The sequence below is a fragment of the Rhinolophus sinicus genome, chromosome 13 (genome assembly GCF_057876585.1).
Source record: "Rhinolophus sinicus isolate RSI-liver-muscle chromosome 13, RSI-T2T, whole genome shotgun sequence".
NCBI lineage: Eukaryota > Metazoa > Chordata > Mammalia > Chiroptera > Rhinolophidae > Rhinolophus > Rhinolophus sinicus.
In genome coordinates, this window is record NC_142513.1 from 31,407,899 (window position 1) to 31,425,455 (window position 17,557).

A 17,557-nucleotide genomic window follows, 5' to 3' on the forward strand; every position below is an offset into this window, starting at 1 on the left:
GGTTATAAACTCAACACAGGTGCTTTTTATGTCTTTTTAGGCCAACTTCTTTCTCCACCCCTCATTAATCCAACAGTGTTCTGTTAAATAGCATTCAGTAAGTCACAGTGGAGTGAACGCCTGTTTCTAACTACCTTTCAGTCCAGCTCATACTCTGACTAGAGGCAGGAGCGGGTCTTAGTTGCTAGCTTGTTCTGGTGCGGGCTCTCTTTGCAGTCCTTTCTGTATAGGAATTCCCAGGTCAGACCAGACATCATCGTGCTCAGATTCTAACTGCTCGACCTCCCCCTTGGACCTGTACCCGGGCACATGTGCTTTGGCTCTCCTCAACCTCACTGTGCCTCTCTGGGCTGCTCAAGCTGCTGAGGAAGGTGTCTCCCTAGATTAGATGCCTGCTGGGGCTGGTGGCCTTGCCCTACTTCTGTTTTGTCTTGGAACTGTATCTAGACACTCTTTACAGGTCGAAAGTTTTAAAACTAAAATCCTCAGAGCATTACCAAAAATGAAAATAAATAAATTGTGGAGGTGGGGCAGGTGACCAGGAAATGATATTTGCAGAATTTTATTCCTTGGCTAGACGCAGAACTAGCTTCCAGGTTGTGAAGAATCATCTATGAAAGCCGAAAGACACGTTCTTGGTCAGCCTATTTCTTAAATACATGAAGCCCCATGGAGTACTCACTCTGGATTTTTGAATGGACAACTGGTAGCCTTTTTACTTATGTTGGATTTGTCTGTATTCTTTGCGGAAGATGTCAGAACAGAATCTAAAAAAGAATAGTCGACCCGGTACACAGAAGAGACACTTGCAACCTCAGCACATATTATCTGCACCTGAGAGTTTTGCCTCTGGATAAGCCATGGATTACATTTTGATGCCAGATGTGAGAAGCCATTAGTAATCAGGACAACTCCCTTGGGAAATCTTGTTCCCAGGTGATAGCTGCTTCCTTTTGAATACTTGGTTGGGGGCACCGGAGGCTGCGATTTATCGACAAAGGGGAAAGAATCAACCCTAGAAGTATAAGAATGAGAGATTTCTAATGAGATCTGACAGTTCAAGGGATGAAGAAGGATTCTAATCTTTTTTTCCCTGCCCACCCAGCCTTCATACAAATGTAAATATGCCTCCTTCAACAAATTGCCAAATGTGGTTTTAATTTGTAAGCGTGAGACCCCGCCTTGCCTTTTTTCTTTCTTCTTCCTTCTTTTTCCTTTTTTTTTGAAAACGAAGTCACAGGTTTTACACTTTTTGAACTGGACATTTCCTTCTGTCACTCTTGTCACCTTTTCTGTTGTCCTTTTTCTTCCAGGGACATTTCTCCCCCATTGTTTGTTGTCAGAGGAATTTGCGATGAGAGTCGGTTGTCTTGTTTCTTAAAGAAGTTTTGAAGTTCCCATAGGAAATACGTAGTGCGCTTTAAACTAGTTTAAAAATAAATAAATAAGGGCAGTGATTGAATCCAATATGAGATTCAAAGTGTCACTGTCACGGCATCCTACTTTCTGTGGTCTATGCAGTATCCATTGTTGTTATTTATGACCCGGTCTGCCTTCCATTGTGGACTTCTTCCAGCCTTGGGGAATTTACATCATTTGTAATAGCAAAAGGCTTTCTGGTTCCCACAGAGTTGTTCAAAGCCTGACTCATGCTCCTTATGTTAATTGTTCAGCTCTGAAAATACAGCACTTACAGGGTGTGGTTGTAAGGGGAAAATCTACTGTACTTATAGGGCATGTTTAGAAGTGTTTCACACATAAATCTCAATCTCTCAATCTCGCTCTCTCATTTAACTTTTAAACTAGTTCTTTTGGTCAAATCTTGGTGGGGGAGGGAAGAGCATCAAAATACAGTATAATCCAATGAAACCTATAATATTCTGTTCACTAACTCTTAAAACTGACATAGGTTGTAAGCGGGTATGCCTTTGACTAACATTGGTCCAGGTCTGAAACCATAAGCAGTGTTAGCTTGGGCTACAGGCTGGTACTGAGGGAGGCAGGGCAGTGACGAGACAAAGCTCATTCATGGCACGTGGGGCACCCAGGCATCATACTGATGATGGCTGCCCTCTACCAGGCTCCCTGGGGCTGTCGTTGGTAATTCCAATATAAGTCTAAAGCAAGGACCTACTGACAGTTTACCAAAACTGTTCCTGTGGCAGCAACATTTTACTATGGAATTTGATGGAGACGGGTCCATAGTGTCCCAGAAAAATGAGAGAAGTTAGCGAGCGCCCTGTCTCGGTGATCTACTTGCCAACACAAAGGAACCGATTCCAAAGTATGAAATGGGTCAACGATGGTGAAGGTTGGGAGGATTTTACATTTTATAATTACTTGCTTCTGAAGCTTCCACAGGAACGTATAACGATAGATAGATAATCCATGAATTATATAAAACCATGGTAAGGCTATTAATCTAAGGGGGGAAAACTCCCAGTTTTTTAGTAGCTGAGAACCACAACCTCCAGTTTTCAGGGTACCAGTATTAAAAGGCTTCACTCTTGACGCAGCCTTGAGTATTACAAAGGCCACATAGTCTGTGTTTTGGTAACTAGAGGAAATGTGGGGAATTCTCAGGGTCACCAGGGTGCAGAGACCACGGTGCCATGAGGTGTCTGGAAGACGGAGGCTCCCAAGCGTGCTGCTGGCACCGTGATCCTGGGCCTCGTCACAGTCTGGGCCTCAGAGATACCACATATTAGCCAAGAGTTCCCAGATGGTTTGGAGTCAGCACCCTTTCCATCACAGTCTTGTATGTCTGTGGTGCGTATTAATGTATGAAGTGGGTGGGCTGGGAGTCCGAAAGAAGTGACAATTTACCCAAAAGTTATAGATCTGAAAAAATGAAAATAGCCTAACACTACACAGTTTCATCTAGTTCTGGGATGATTTATTCAAAAATAAATCTGTTCACTGGGGCTTTGAGAGTATAACTGTTTTTTCTCATATACAGCAATCGCGTTCTTGTTGAATCTTTGTTATCTTTTGGAATAGACGGAAAGAGCGCTCCATGGAACGTCTGATTATTTTGCTGAGTGTGCAGAGAGTCCACTTCCTTCCAGTGCAAAGCTCAAGAGAAATGCTTTGAAAGAAATGTAGGTCCAATGTGTTTCCTTTCTCTCATTTTTGACTGTTTATGTGCATGGATACATAGCATGAAGGCTCGCATTCAGCCAGAGTGCACGGACCTTAATCGCAAAACCCCCTCTGGCACTGCGCCTACCCTACGTCTCATACTTGCTCTTCCACCTGCCTGACTCTCTCTTGCTTTCTGGACAATAGGAATCAAGTCCTTGCTTCACAGGTGTGTTGCAAGGAGTGATTAATTATGTCTTTTGAAGATGAAAAGCACCTGTTGCTGGTGTGTTTCATACAACTTTCGCAGTGACTACAGACAGATCTTAAAAAAAAAAAAAAAAAAAAGCACTCCTTTCCTAAGATGCTTGTTTGACCCTAACATAATTATAATCCTTGTGACCCTGATAGCAGCAGTAAGAACATGAATATATGTATTTCTTTCCAAACTAAATATTTCAGCTTCATTGTTTTGAGTTTGATGGTTTAAGAAATTTCTTGCCACTCACAAACCTGCAAATATGTTGAAGTCAAATTCTCTAGTCTCTAAATTCTCCCCGTGCAGCTTGTATCCTGCCCCTCAAAGTGAATTTTACGATCAGACTGAAGTTTGCATTGTCTATTGTGTGTGCTGTAGAAAAGGGGGTGCGTGTGTGTGTGTGTGAGTGTGTGTGTACACACATGCTCTTGTGTCTACCATGATTCTACTTTCTTTCCTTGCATACCCTCTGGAATTTCGTTCAGGACATTGCAAGTTTTATTAACCAAATCCTATTTCTGGTAGTTAACGAACCAGCTAAATGATGATTACATTTGAGTAATACCTTGAAATGGCCTGAGAGGAATTCCAGATTATTCTTTATCTACAAATAGAAATCATGTGTGTGTACAAGCATGTTTTGTACACACACACAGACACACAAACAGCCTCTGGTTTGGACGTATTGGACCATGTACTTCTGGGGGGGTGGGAATCAAGTGTGTCAAATGTAGGCAGTAATGACCCTTAACGTCTGAAATGAATGTCTGTCTGCTTCAGTCAGAATATGAACTCCAGCATAACTCCATTGATAACCCAGTGATCAATAAACTGTGTCCTGGTGTGTCCCAGTGTACTGGGCAATGCGAAGGCTACGGCTTGATCCAGCCTGCATTTAAACATACACTTGGGGATTTTTCTAGATTTGCCAGAGAGATGGGGAGAAGGGAGGGTAGTGCATGCCTTCTTTTTTTCAGGTGTAGGAAACGTGGTAAGGGGAATTTGGAGGAAACCATTCCATTACAGCTTAAAACAAAAAATCTTTTTATTGTTATTGTTTGTTTAGTGTGAAAAGAGCTGAAACAAAAAGCAGTACCGTGAAGAAATCACACAGCAGCAGGAACATTGTGGGAACATCCAGTGACTCAGTGACTGCAGAGACGGCAGTGAGAAGGGGTGACAGTCAGGCTTTGTCCAGTCTCCCGTCAGAGTCCACGGGACAAGCAAAGAATTACATAAAGGCAACTGAGAGCCACTGGGGGCTTCCTGTTCAAAAGCTGGAAAATGTTCATCAGACACAGCCAGAAGACACTCGCAGCCAGCAAAAACCTCATCCTGGGGAGTGGTTAGAGACTGGGCTTCTACGCAGGAGCCCTGTCTGGGGCTCTGAGTCAGCATCACCAGGTCCAAAACAAAGTCCACGAGGGGCTCGAACACAACAGAAACGCAGGAACTGCGACTCTGCGGAAGACCCCGACCACCACAAGAGAGTTTCTCTTGGAAGTGATCGATTAGTCCCGAGAGAAATAACCGTGGAGAAAAGCAAAGTTGTCAGAGTTTTGCCAACTTCAGAGCTGTCAGATCCGGGGTTACTTTTGAAACAAGATTTGGCAAAAACCACGTCTAATGAAGAGTTACATGTTTTGGAAAATCTCTCCTCCAGACATCTTATAAAAAGTAAGCCAGGGCAGGCAGAGCAAACCGGCTCAGCCACAAACCCTGAAAGATTAGCTACAATTCAGGGCAGCCCAACCAAGAAAAAGAAGAAGTCTGAAAGAGGCCACTAACTTACTAAAGAGGATTGCAAAGTTGTGGTTGAGGATATAGTGGCCAAACCTGTGAAAAATGAGAAGTGTGTATAGATGCTGTGATTTCAAAGGAATTAGAGTGATTATTTTAAATAGGAAATACATATCTGTGTTAGAGTTAGCTTTCAAAGCAGGCACCTCCAGGAGCCTCTGTGCTTGTTCTAACACCATTTGCTGCTCTCCCGTCATACTTTATAACTGTCTTCAGGAAATTATGTTAGTGATGACCATCCGTTCACTGTGAGGAATGACACCATTGATGATGTACTGCGTGAAGAAACCAGTCAGGTGCCGCCGTACAGACACATCATGGTATGGACCATGCAATGGGCCCCGTAAAGACAGTGCCCCAGTGCTGCAGTTCAGGTCTAGGGGTACAGTTTATCCTCTCGCTCCTCAGTCCAAGTAGGGCCGCAGTGAAAGAACAGGCCAGTGGTTCTCAGCATCTAGTCCTACACCAGCATCACTATCTGAAAATGTGTTAGAAACGCAGATCTTGGGCCCCACCCCAGACCTACTGAATGAAAAACTGGGTGATCCTGAAACACGCTCAAGTTCGAGGACCACCATACTAACTGGAGACTCCCTAGTGTTTATTTCCTCCAGCCTGGCGGCCATGGCCTGCAGCTCATCAGCTGGGGCCACGTGTAGACACGTACACTCTCCTGCTCCCTCAAATTTGTAAAGCACCTGGGTTCAGTGTATGAGTTACTCTGCTCCCCAGTTCTTAAGGATAACAGCACAGCACCCAGGGAGCCGTTACTTACCCTAAGAATTGCAGGACGTTTACATATAATTCTGCCCAGCATTAGGGGAAGATATGGAAGACACTTGTTCTTGCTTATAGCTCAAGCCTATCCCTAGCCCTGTCTCTCCTCTAAGATTTTGGTTAGGTTCAAGATGGAACAGAACCCAAGTGGCCAGAGTTTCCAGTTTCCCATTTAGAAGGCTTCACAGACAGTTTCAATTTCAAAACAGCAGCCTTAGATTTACGATGTCACCCACTAACATCTCCAGTGGGCTTGCTGAAATCTCACATAGTGAATCATAGCAATGACTTATTTTGGATAGACACCTTCTAAAGATTTTCATAATTCAATTTCATTCTAAAATGAAGAAACCATCTTCAAAGGCACCCATCAAGCATACCTTTTCTTCCTGCTCATCATTGGGTAGTCCTTTGAAGTAACGCCTCCCTACCGTATTTACCTGAAAATAAGACCTAGCCAGACAATCAGCTCTAATGAGTCTTTTGGAGCAAAAAGTAATATAAGACCTGGTCTTAAATTTACTATAATATAAGACCGGGTCTTATATAACATCATATAGTATAGGACCGGGTATACTATATTATATTATATTATATTATATTATATTATATTATATTATATTATATTATATTATATTATATAAATATAATACCGGGTATAATATCTGATATAATGTAAATACGAGGTCTTATATTCATTTTTGCTCTAAAAGACGCATTAAAGCTGATTGTCCGGCTAGGTCTTATTTTCGAGGAAACACAGTAGTTACAAGGAAAATCAAATATATTCCCAAAAGTGTTAGAGTCAGCAGAAAAATACCTCAGAAAAAGTCCAATGAAATAAAAACAGACAACGGTAAGTTTGTGCTTAAGACTAATCAGTGATTTGTCCCAGCTCATCCTGTCCTTCCCATGTCTTTCTCCATTCGTATTGCAGGGTAGGACTCATTAAAAAGCAACCATATTTTGTGGCACATTTTGGGTCATGAAATTCAGTCTTGGTCACCAGACCTGGCCGTGGATATAGATGCTATTCCTTTGATATTCCAAACCCTTCCTGGAAACCTGTCCCCTTCCTGTGGTCCCAACCTCACCACTCCCACCAGGAACATGGCCCTGCCCACTGGTATCTTTTCCTCTTCCCTCCTCGTTTTTTTCCTGCCCCAACTGATTCTAATCAAAGGATTCTATAAGCTAGGAAGGAGCCCAACAGACTACCAACCACAGTGGAACAGATTCTGTTCTTCCAGTAGGGGTGGAGTGCACAGAATGGAAACCTCTTAAGGAAGTGGGAGAACATCAATTTCCATGGCCCATCGTGGGCCCCTCAGAGTGGTCAGTATTCCTTCACTGAAGACAGGACCACAGTGTGTCACTGAATCTTCTTAAACAGAAACAATTATTGGAACAATTTAAACAGGGCACAAATACTAACCCAGGTGATCAGCCAAGAAACAATCAGCTCCCTGGAAGAGTCCAGAATAAAGAAGAAGGCCATTCCAGAACAATAGCTGCTGCCCGCTACAGAACTAGAAGATGTTTGAACTGGAGGCACCAGGGAAAGTTTTTGTTGAGTTTTTGTTTCAGTTAAGCTGGACCCAGTGGTTAAAGCCAATTCTTATACTTTCAATGATTTTGTTTCAAGAAAAGTCTTGGCTTTAGAGTTTGGTGTGTTTGTGAAATAACTGCTGTGATCTAAGAGGGAAAATAGTACCATTGGTTGCAGACTGGGCTTTCAGGCCTCAGGTACATAGGATTTTAACAGGATTAATGGATGGATCAGCTCTCCACTCCCATGCACTGTGGCATGTTTTTGAGGAATTTTGCCTTTAAGCATTTTTCTTCCACATGTCTGAAACACCCCTGGATCTCTTGTTATTTGAGTGGTTGTGTGATTTTTTTTTTTTTTTTTAATTAGGAAATACAAAGGGGAAAAAATGGCTGCCAGGGTTTTTTTGTTGCTTATTAGATGGGAAATGAAGAGTTCCCACTATTGGGAGTGATATGTGTTTTGATATTTTTAATAATCTTAGTAATTCAGCATCTGAAAATCTGAGACCCTGTCAGTATTCTTAGCCAAAGAGAACAAGTTCATCAACCACTTACTTGAAAACCTAAATTAAATGTGTATTCACGTCCCTGAAACTCTGATGCTTGAAGCAAATGTGGATCCAATTTGATTAATGTCATAACTTTGAACTCCCTAACTTTCTCAGTCTCATGGCTTCTAAGTCACCTCCATGTGCTTTCAAATGACATTTTAATAGGTTGCTGTTGGGTTTTGCTTTGTTTTAGGTCATTTTGTGTCTGTAAATAAGAATGTCTGAGAACAGTCAGTGTGATTTTTCTTACACATTTTTCTTTTCTTTGCCACTGGAGGTTAGCTTTCATCCAGATGTGCATGTAAATTGTTTAATGCAAAGGAACAAACATTTGGGGAGAGAGGAGTGAGTGCTGCAGCATTTTTGTTCACTTACTTTAATATGAAAGAAGTAGGAAAATGTATTTCATTTTATAAAAAGCAAGTTACAAAAATCCTCTGTATTTTGATTTATGGAGAATATAGCTTTTCTCTGAGATATCTCAAGATACGTGTTGGGGACAGTGATGGGGTTAGAGTTAATTGTTTGCTTTTGATGCTTGTTTGGATTTTAGCATGAATTGTTATGCCTTTGATTTCAGAAAGAGCTTGGTGAGGGCAGAGCACATAAGGGAAGGAAACCTCTGTGCCCAAGAGAATGGCCTGGGATTACATTGTCGCCATTCCCAGTTTCCTTCAGTTCCTTCTTGGCAGGCCGCACTGTAACATTTCCACAAAATTCTAGTGAGTGGCTCTCCTTTTGAGGTAACAAATGGCTTTCCCAAGAGCCTAAAATTCTCTATTCGGCATGCTATAACTTGAATATGGAAGTCATTTCAATTTCTTTTTTTTTCTCTTATGAGGAAATTTCCATGCTTGGTTTATTAAGATGAGAGAGTTCATTCCTTGTAATTGAAACACTAATGAATTGAAACACGTTGGAGCAAGTAAAAAAATCAAAATTAAGCTGATTCTGTTAAATGGTTTAAAGCCTTCCTTAGTACAAAATAAATTAAGCATTGTAAAATGAAGGTAATTCAGCTAATTACTCAGGACAGAAATCTAACCTTAAATATGATCGGTATTACAATTTAATGATATAATTAAATTCTCAGAAATCTGCAGAACTGCCTCTAATTTGGTTTCCTTACTTATTTAGCAAGACAAGGAATATATGTCAATGTGTAGCTCAGTGGGGGACTTGAGTGGGTGAACTTATTGCCTTTAATTGTTGAGAACTACTCCATACTGGGCTTCAAATTACATTCCAGTAAGTTTCATTATGCAGCATAATATTACCGTGTGTTACCTTATATATTGCCATTACAGTTTCTTATCAAAAATCTTAGTTCTTTAATTAAACAAAAATCAATAAAATCACACATTTGACCCCAAAGCCTCTAATCAAGCAACTGTAGGTGTGGATTTGACAGATTCCCCAGAATAACTTTCTTCAGTCAAGTTAAAAAGCCAAACACTAGCAGTAATCACCATGAGAGCTCTTGTTCCCATTGACCTTGTTCCTCTTATTTGTTTAAAGTATTTAAATAGTTGTATATGTCTAGGGGATGAAAGTAGTATGTAGTGAAAATGAACCTGTTTTATGAATAAAAAGTAAAGTTGTTTTAAAAAATTAAGTTAGTTTGTATCACTTTTCTTCAAAAACGTGTGTTAACCCCAAGGAATATACATCTAAAATGCTCTTTTCTGAACATGCTATTTAAAATTATATTCCTTTTATTAGAGACTTTTTTCCTCCTTAAAGCAATCCTGAGGTTTTGAATACTGTGTTAAAATATTCAAAGGATCTCTGTGTTTGAACCATTCATCCTAAAGATTTAGATTTGAAAAACCCTGTGTGGGATATTGTGATTAAATTGGCCTGTAAGGTTTTGGGGTGGTCTTTACAATGCAGTTATGTTCCCACTTCTGTTCCCAATTGTGAGCTTAGACCCCTCTTGTGAGGGGTTAAAGAATGTGACCTTGACTCCTTCCCAGAGAATCTTGACATTTCCCAAGTGGACTCATTTCCATTTTCTAAATGGATCTAGTCCTTATTCAGCGCTGAGGGAAGTCCTGGGCCGACTCTCTCTATACTGCCTTTTATGACAGGATCCCAGGCCTCTCTGGTTGCTTGTAAACATATTTTCCCTTGGGTTCTGTATATAATTTTTCAGAAGCATTTCAATATCAGGTTTGAATGATACATTTGAATAGTTGTGCATGAGATGCTGAGAACCACTGCAACTGATGAAGTACAGCCCATTTCTTCGTGTTTTGGTCTGGCGGTGCGCCGTGTGGCCGAGCCCACAGGCAAGATGCCCTGCGCACGGGGCCTGGGCTGGGGTTCTGGAGACAGAAAGATGGCATGGGGCTGTGAGCACAAACCGTGGGTCCAGGCTGCTGCTTTGCCACTAATTGGCTTGTGTGCTTGGCACACAATAACTTAATGTTCCGGGCCTTAGTTTCTTCATTTGTCAAATAAAATTCTCTGATACTTTAAGTGCCACACTTGGCTCTGTAGATTCCTGAGGTAAACACCACTCCTAGGCATTAATTTCTTGATTAAAAAACTATGCATTAATTTCTCCATCTGTTTAAAAGCAGGTTCTTGACACTGGCCACACATTGGAATTACCTGGGTAGCTTCTAGTTAAATCAGAATCCTTGAGATACAATGCCTGAGTATTGGCAGTTCTAAAAGATCCTCAATTAATGATTCTCATGAGAAGCCTTAGTTAAGAACTATTGTTTAAAACTGGATGTTAAAAGACGCAGGGTCTGCTAAGAACTGAGTATCCTTTAGAAGAGGGCCTTTCTGCAAATCAGAAGTGTACCTACTTAATGAATGGGCATGGCTTTGGTGAAAAGGTGTCAGTAAACACACAGAGATGTGTTGTTTTCCAGTTAGTTATGCTGCTTTATAGACCCGGCACCTCAGCACACAGCTTTATCCTTGGCAGCACTGAGAAATTGTTACCCTCGTAGAGAAGATGAGTTTTTAAAGCACCTAAATAATTGGGGTTTGCCTTTGATCTGTGATCATTAATATTATTAATAAGCTCTCGAAAAGTGCATGTGAATCTCAAGTTCACATTTGGCAGGGCAGTGGAAGAGTGAATGCTTTTAAAATAGTTTGGCTCAGAAAGCGCATCTGAAATAACCCTGTGGGAAAATCAGGAGAATTTCTCATCCTCCAAAGGATTACCTAGGATGAGATGCTGACCTCGTATTTTAAGTTCAGTTACATTTCTTAAAACCTCATTCATTACCCAGACTGATATATTTTAGGGGGTGAAACAGGCTGTGGGAGGGGACTCCAGTGATGTAGTTCCATGTTTGCTTTTTGTTTTCTCCACAGCTCCCCAAAGATCACAACGTATATATATTTCTTTAAAAAAATAAAGAAAATTAAAAAAGGCCAGCTTCTTCACGAGATTTATTACAGCGTTTCTCTCAGAAATTAGAGCTGAAGAATTCTCTCCTCTTCAGGCTTCTAAGGCGACCAGAAAGCCGAGTGTGCACAGGGGGAGCAGAGCGCTGACCTCTGCCGGGGGAGAGGTCAGTTCAGCACACAAGACTCAAAAGGGAGGAAGAAAAAGCAGCTCCTCAGCGGGGAGTCTGACTTGCTTTAGGGCAGAAGAGCTTTTATAAATAAGTTCCCAGTCTCCCACGCCCTCTCACCGGCTCGTCTATTACTAGTCCTTTCTTTGCACTTAGACACACATACACACACACACCAACACATACAGACACATGGGGACCCAGACACACACGGACACACACACACACACACACACACAGGCACAGCTCTTCCACTCCCTCCCTCACCACCCTCTCCACCTGCCCCTGGAACTGTGGAATGGACCGGCAGACCCTCCTGTGGAGGAGGCAGGTGATAGATGAATTGACTGGGAATTTTTTGAAGCCCAGTGGCTCTTAAGGCCTTTTCAGTTCCTCCTTAACGTGCTCAGCTGGTGAGAAGAATGCAGAGGGCTCTTTCCCAAACCCACTGTGGGTGCCTGGGAGGATTAATACCAGCCATCCATTCCTTTTGTCAGAGGGAGAAGGTGGAATGGTAAATTAAAGCGACCTCCAGCCTTGATGTGGCAGATTGGGCTGGGCGGTTGGGATGTGTCCCAGTGGGCGGAGCCTGGAAGGACCTTCCTGTAATGATGCCAGAGTGAATCCGGCTTGTGAAACAGCAGCGCTTTGAGTTGGATATTTCCCTTAAAATGCTTCCCTGGCAAGCCTTTCCCCAGTGCCTTGGTGACCATCTAGAGCAGGGGAGACTGCCTGAGCAGAGCCTGGGGCATCTGGGGCAGCATCCTCAGGGGCTCTGCAATGAAAAGTCAGTCTGAAAACACCTCTGGGGGGAAGAGCTCTCTGAAGAGATACAGGAGATCTGTTGGGGTTCTTATTTTGATGTTAATAAGAATCTCCAGCTGGAAGAACCTTTTGGATCTCACCTGAAATCTCTATACAGGCTCAATGACAAGCAGACCGTCCATCCATCTGCGAATTGCCAATACCAAATTGGCCTTGCTTTTTCTCTTGAAGATACTATTTCTCAGTACTCATTTATCAAATAACATGTTCTGGGTTCTGGTTGTAAGAAACGATTTTGGCTATTGTTCCACATGTTTCCACATGTTCCACATTTTGGTACTACCTTAGAAAAGCCCACTGAACTTGAGAGAAACGTGAACTTTCTGCCACCGGCTGTGCATGTCCACCTAGGCCACCTGCCCACCATAGGAAGGCAAAGAAAGGAAAAAGGAGATGGTGGGAGAAAGCGGGGCTTGACATTTAGCCCCTTCTTGGTCCGGAGGAAGTGGCCACTGTGCAGTGAGGACAGCTGAGGAGGGAACTTCTGTGTATGGAAAGGCTGCTGGGGATGGGGAGGTGGGATTACAAAGTATCTCTGAGATGTCCAATCCACTGAAAACCTCATCAAGGAAACAAGAGTTAAACATCACGTTTCATAAGGAGAAGTAACTGGCCCAAGACTGTCCTGGAGTCCGCCAAGGCCAGGCACCTGAGCTTACCTCATTTGGCCCTGATTTTATGAAACTATGGATATGGAAGAAAGACCTATGTTCTATTATTATTTAGAGGCTTTGGAGAGCTCTCTCTGCTCACAGACCACACACTGTTGTAGAATTTAATCAGGCACCGAGTTTTTTTGAGACCCTGCAGTTCATACTTGTCCTGAATGAGTTCTGCTATGCTGATAGGAAGCACTGAATTGATCTGGGAAAAAGCCAATGATTTGCAGTCAAAATCAAACATAGCATCTCCCCACAGCCTGGTCCAAGTCCCTTTAGAAGAGGCCTGTGTTAGTTTGCTGTTGTTGAATAACAAATTACCAACTTAAAACAAGAAACTGATTATCGAACAGTTTCTGACTCCTTTTAGCTGGGTCCTCTGCTTGGGTCTCACAAGGCTGGAATCCAGGTGTCTGCCAGCTGTATCCTCATCTGGAGTCTCAACTAGCGAACGATCCACCTCCAAGCTGCGTCAGTTTGTTGGCAGAATTTAGTTCCTTGTGGTTGTGAGACTTGGGGCCCCATTGTCCCTGCTGGTGGTTGACCAGGGAGTTCGCTCAGCTCCCAGAGGCTGTTCTCAGGTCTCTGCCATGTGACCGACCCTGGTGCTGAATCTCTCACATTTCGAATCTCTGACTTCTCCTTGTGTGACCGGCCAGAGGAAACTGCTTTTTTTTATTTTCTTTTTCTTTATTAGTTTCAGGTAAAACTCTGCTTTTAAAGAGCTCCCTGATTAAGTCAGCTCCACGTGAGCAATTTCCTAATTTTAAGGCTCTCTGATTTGGGACTTTATGTCCATAGAAAACCTTCACAGCAGCACCTGAACTGGTGTTTGATCACATAACCAGGGGCCACCTTTGGGGTTCCATTTAGCAGCAGATCCAACAGCCCTTAGCTCTTCTCACAGGCGCCCAATTTAATGGCAAGAATGGATACTGTCTTTGGAATCGAGCTGGATTCCTTCATCTTTCTATGGACTCTGTTATATCAGAGGATGTTTGGAGAGATCCTAAGAGCAGCGTTCTTCCTGCGGCCCTTTTCATGATTACTAACAGTAGGATACATTTACTATCACCATTTCACAGATGAGGAAACTGAGACACAAAGAAATTTCAGAAACTTTCCCAAGTAAGTTAAGTGGCAGAGCCCAGAATCCAGGTCTGTCTGACCCCAAAGCCCAGAAACTGCTGTCGGGCTGAACTTGTGTGAGCCCAATGCTGCACAGGCAGAAACTTCCAACACCGGGAACTGGGAAGGAAGGGCTGCAATTGGAATCAAGGAAGTCTGGCTCCAGAGAGCATGCCCTTGACCACCGGGCATACACGGCCTGGCGACCGGCCGGGCCCATGTGGAGGCAGAACGTCCTAAAGGAAATGTTCGGGACTTCTCCTGCTGAGTGCTGGACTGAGAACTCACAGGAAGCACAGAAATAACAGGACCACGGAGGTGGGGCAAGCCAGAGGGTGTGGTGAGGCCTTGCCCCCTGTGCCCCGCCACACCCCAACCCCTCCCTTCTCTCCTTTTTCTTTACCTCAGACACATTTTCCTTAGTTTTCTGCAAACCTGGAGCTGTTTCAGGTTGGCGCTCCTTTGTTTGAAGCCTCAGATTTCTTCAAACACACTTCCCAAAACCATCCTTGCACAGCCAGAGCAAGCTCCCAGTGTCTCATTAATATCCTGAACTTGGAGAGTTTACATTTTTGTCTCCAGGACGGGGTTTTCCTAAACCGTTCAGCGTGAGTGCCTCAGCACATAGGAAACTTCTGTCTAATATGTCATTCTGGCCCACGCTGACAGGTTAAAGGTGACTCCTGGGATAGTTCCTAATGTTAATCCCTCAGCGGTGGGTGGGTGAGGAGAGCGAAGGAGAGCCGGCTTTCGGGGGTGTTGGGTGGAGGAAGCAGAGCTGTCCATAGGCAGTTTCAGTAACTCCCAGATCTGTGGTACTGGCCCCACCACATAGGACCTGGGGAACTTCACCACATTCAAGCCACTTGCATTTTAGTATTTTAAATGCTCAGGGGGTTTTTCCGTGATAACCTTGAAGTAGCCTGTCAGGGGATGCAGGAGTGGCTAGGGAAAGTGTGTTAAGGCCTAATGATAATTGATGCTGGCCAGGACCTCCCCAAGTAAGTGTATGGGGAGCAGTGCTGTTGTCCTGAAAACGCCTGTAAAGTGTGCTTGTGGTGTGCGTGAGTGCACACGTGCCTGCGTGTGCCTGCGCAGGCAGGAGTAGGATGTAGCGGGGCTGTCAATTTCCTTTCTGCACCTCTTTTCCTGTGATTCACTTTATAATCCTATGCAGCAGAAACTAAAAAGAAAATCTGAACGAACAAAGGAAACACCTACAAAGGGACAGGGCTTAATCTGCCTTTGATTCGGAAAACACCTATTGCTCTCAGATTTAGAAAGATGTCCCTCTCTACTCAAAACCTAGAGGAGGCACAGCTCAGATCAAGGTCACTGTCTTGTGTTGTGGCACCTGAGTAGTCATTAGGGAGCCAGCTGCAAACTTGTATTCCCCTTGGGATCACGGAGGAGCCACACTGGCCCTGCCAGGAGAGCTCCTCTTTAAAACAAAGCTGTTACTTTCATGTTGCTGGCATCTGCTTTTGCTCACTGGATAATTCAACTCTTGGGTGCCCTGGTGTGGATATTTGCAGGGGGAGGGAAAAGGATAGGATGGGGGAGGCAGTGGGCAGGTCTCAATTCGAGGTTCTTACTGGATTTAAGAGCCTTTACTCACAAGTTAATGTTCCCAACTTGCATATCACAGGTTAATACCGGACCTGTGCATAATGATACATAATTTAGGACTTGTAAAAGCTGCCTGGGACTTGAAAGAGACACTCCAAACCGGGAAGGTTGTGCCAGGCATGCAAGAGCAAGTAATACAGGTAGAATTTATGTCCGAAGCAGGGGAGCCGCGCCCTTTTGACACTGTCTCAGCGGGTGCTATGCAGGCGTGCAGGCCCCTCTGCTGCCCAGCGACAGCAGCCACAGGCCCATCAGCTTCACCCCACTTGCTGTTACTTGTAACCATTGGAAGCCGATTGTTCACAAAGCTAAATTTGTTATTTTTAATAGACCCAGAAATATCAACTAGTTTTGAAGTGATGTAACAAGATTGCCCAAATGGTTTCTAAACTTTGTTTTTGAGACTTGTGGGGCCAGAACCCCACAGAACTGCCTCGGGGCATCCTTCTACCTCTGAATACCAAGCTGTCTATTGGCATTGTTGGAGACTGACATAGCCTGAGCTGGGATGTTTAGGTGCTTGTGGGGTGGAAAAAAATGTTAAGAAAAATAATTGTTGTTTTTGCAAACTATTTAAAAACAGAACCTCAGGAAGCAGATTTCTGTTCCAGTGCTTGGATGAATCAGAGCTCACAAAGTATAAATACACATTAGCAGGAGGAGGCTTCCCATAACCCATGTGCTTGTGTCTTCCCAGCCCAGGAACCTCTGAACTCCTGTTTCTCATTCCCAGTTAGAAGCAAGAAAGACCCGCAGTCCAAACGGAAATGCTGGAACATTGCTCAGCCCAAGTTGCAAACATCTGAAAGCCCGTAAGACTTTTTTCCTTAAAGGCAACTGGTTTTTAGCTGCACACTCACTCACTTTTGCATAGACAGGTATACACCGTTTAGAAAGGTGGGAAGCCCACACTCTGGTTCCTTTGGCTCTTTGCTGCCTAAGAAATATTACCAAGTAAGTTAACTTTGACTCACTGACCTCTCAGATCAACCAATAAACACGAAGCATTTAGACCACAACTTGCTCAAGGGGCTGTGTAATTATTTTACTTAAAAATGATGTCAGGTGGCAATTTAGCAACAAACTGGCTTCCAGGCTACTTAATTCAGTTTAACAAGGAGGAAAAACTGTAATTAATGAAGAGATTGTACTTTAGTACTTTATACTTTAGTAGAGTTCTCCAATTTTACTATACATAAGGCAGGGAGGAAGGGGGAGGAGGGGAGAGCTCTTGAAAATAGACTCCCCAGCCCCACTTTTGGTGAATCTTGGGCCAGGCCTACATTGAAACAGGCTGCTTCCAAAGTACGCTTCTGATCATCACCCAGTCTCACTGGACTTTTAGCCAATTAAGAGGTACCGCCACCACTTTTGTCCTCTGATCCTACATTGTGTGTCTAGAATCTCAGAACAGTTGCCCATCTAAAAACGATCAGCTTCTAGTTGGCTGCTTCCTGGAGTTTTACGGTACATGCTAATGCTGGAGTTCTAGTTAGCCACGTTTCTGGACTGAAAATTCCCTTCCAGTGCCTGCTTAAAGAGGGCCCAGAATGTTCATGGAGAATGGGAAAGGTACAGAGTCCTTTCCGTTTCACTTTCTTGTATCCAGGATAACCAAGGCCCCCTTACTTGATTCCTTCTACCTGGAGAAAGGTGAAAACCATCCTTGACAATTACGGTCCTGGCTTCGAGGAGCCTTATCTCTACTTTCCCACTACTGAGAGTGTCCGGGATGGGAGGCTCCTTAAAACACAT

General features: G+C 43.4%; 1 protein-coding gene across 2 annotated transcripts in view; it reads left to right on the top strand.

The window, feature by feature from the left end:
- The window catches only part of SLX4IP (SLX4 interacting protein), a 189,189-nt gene extending 179,555 nt beyond the window's left edge, over window positions 1-9,634 (top strand). For both annotated transcript variants that reach the window (XM_019734904.3, XM_074317989.2), the window contains 2 exons: window positions 3,001-3,101; window positions 4,407-9,634. In XM_019734904.3, the coding sequence (XP_019590463.3) occupies window positions 3,001-3,101; window positions 4,407-5,127 (822 nt within the window). In that variant the 3' untranslated portion in view covers window positions 5,128-9,634. The remainder of the gene's footprint in view (window positions 1-3,000; window positions 3,102-4,406) is intronic.
- The last annotated feature ends 7,923 nt before the right edge of the window (window positions 9,635-17,557 follow it).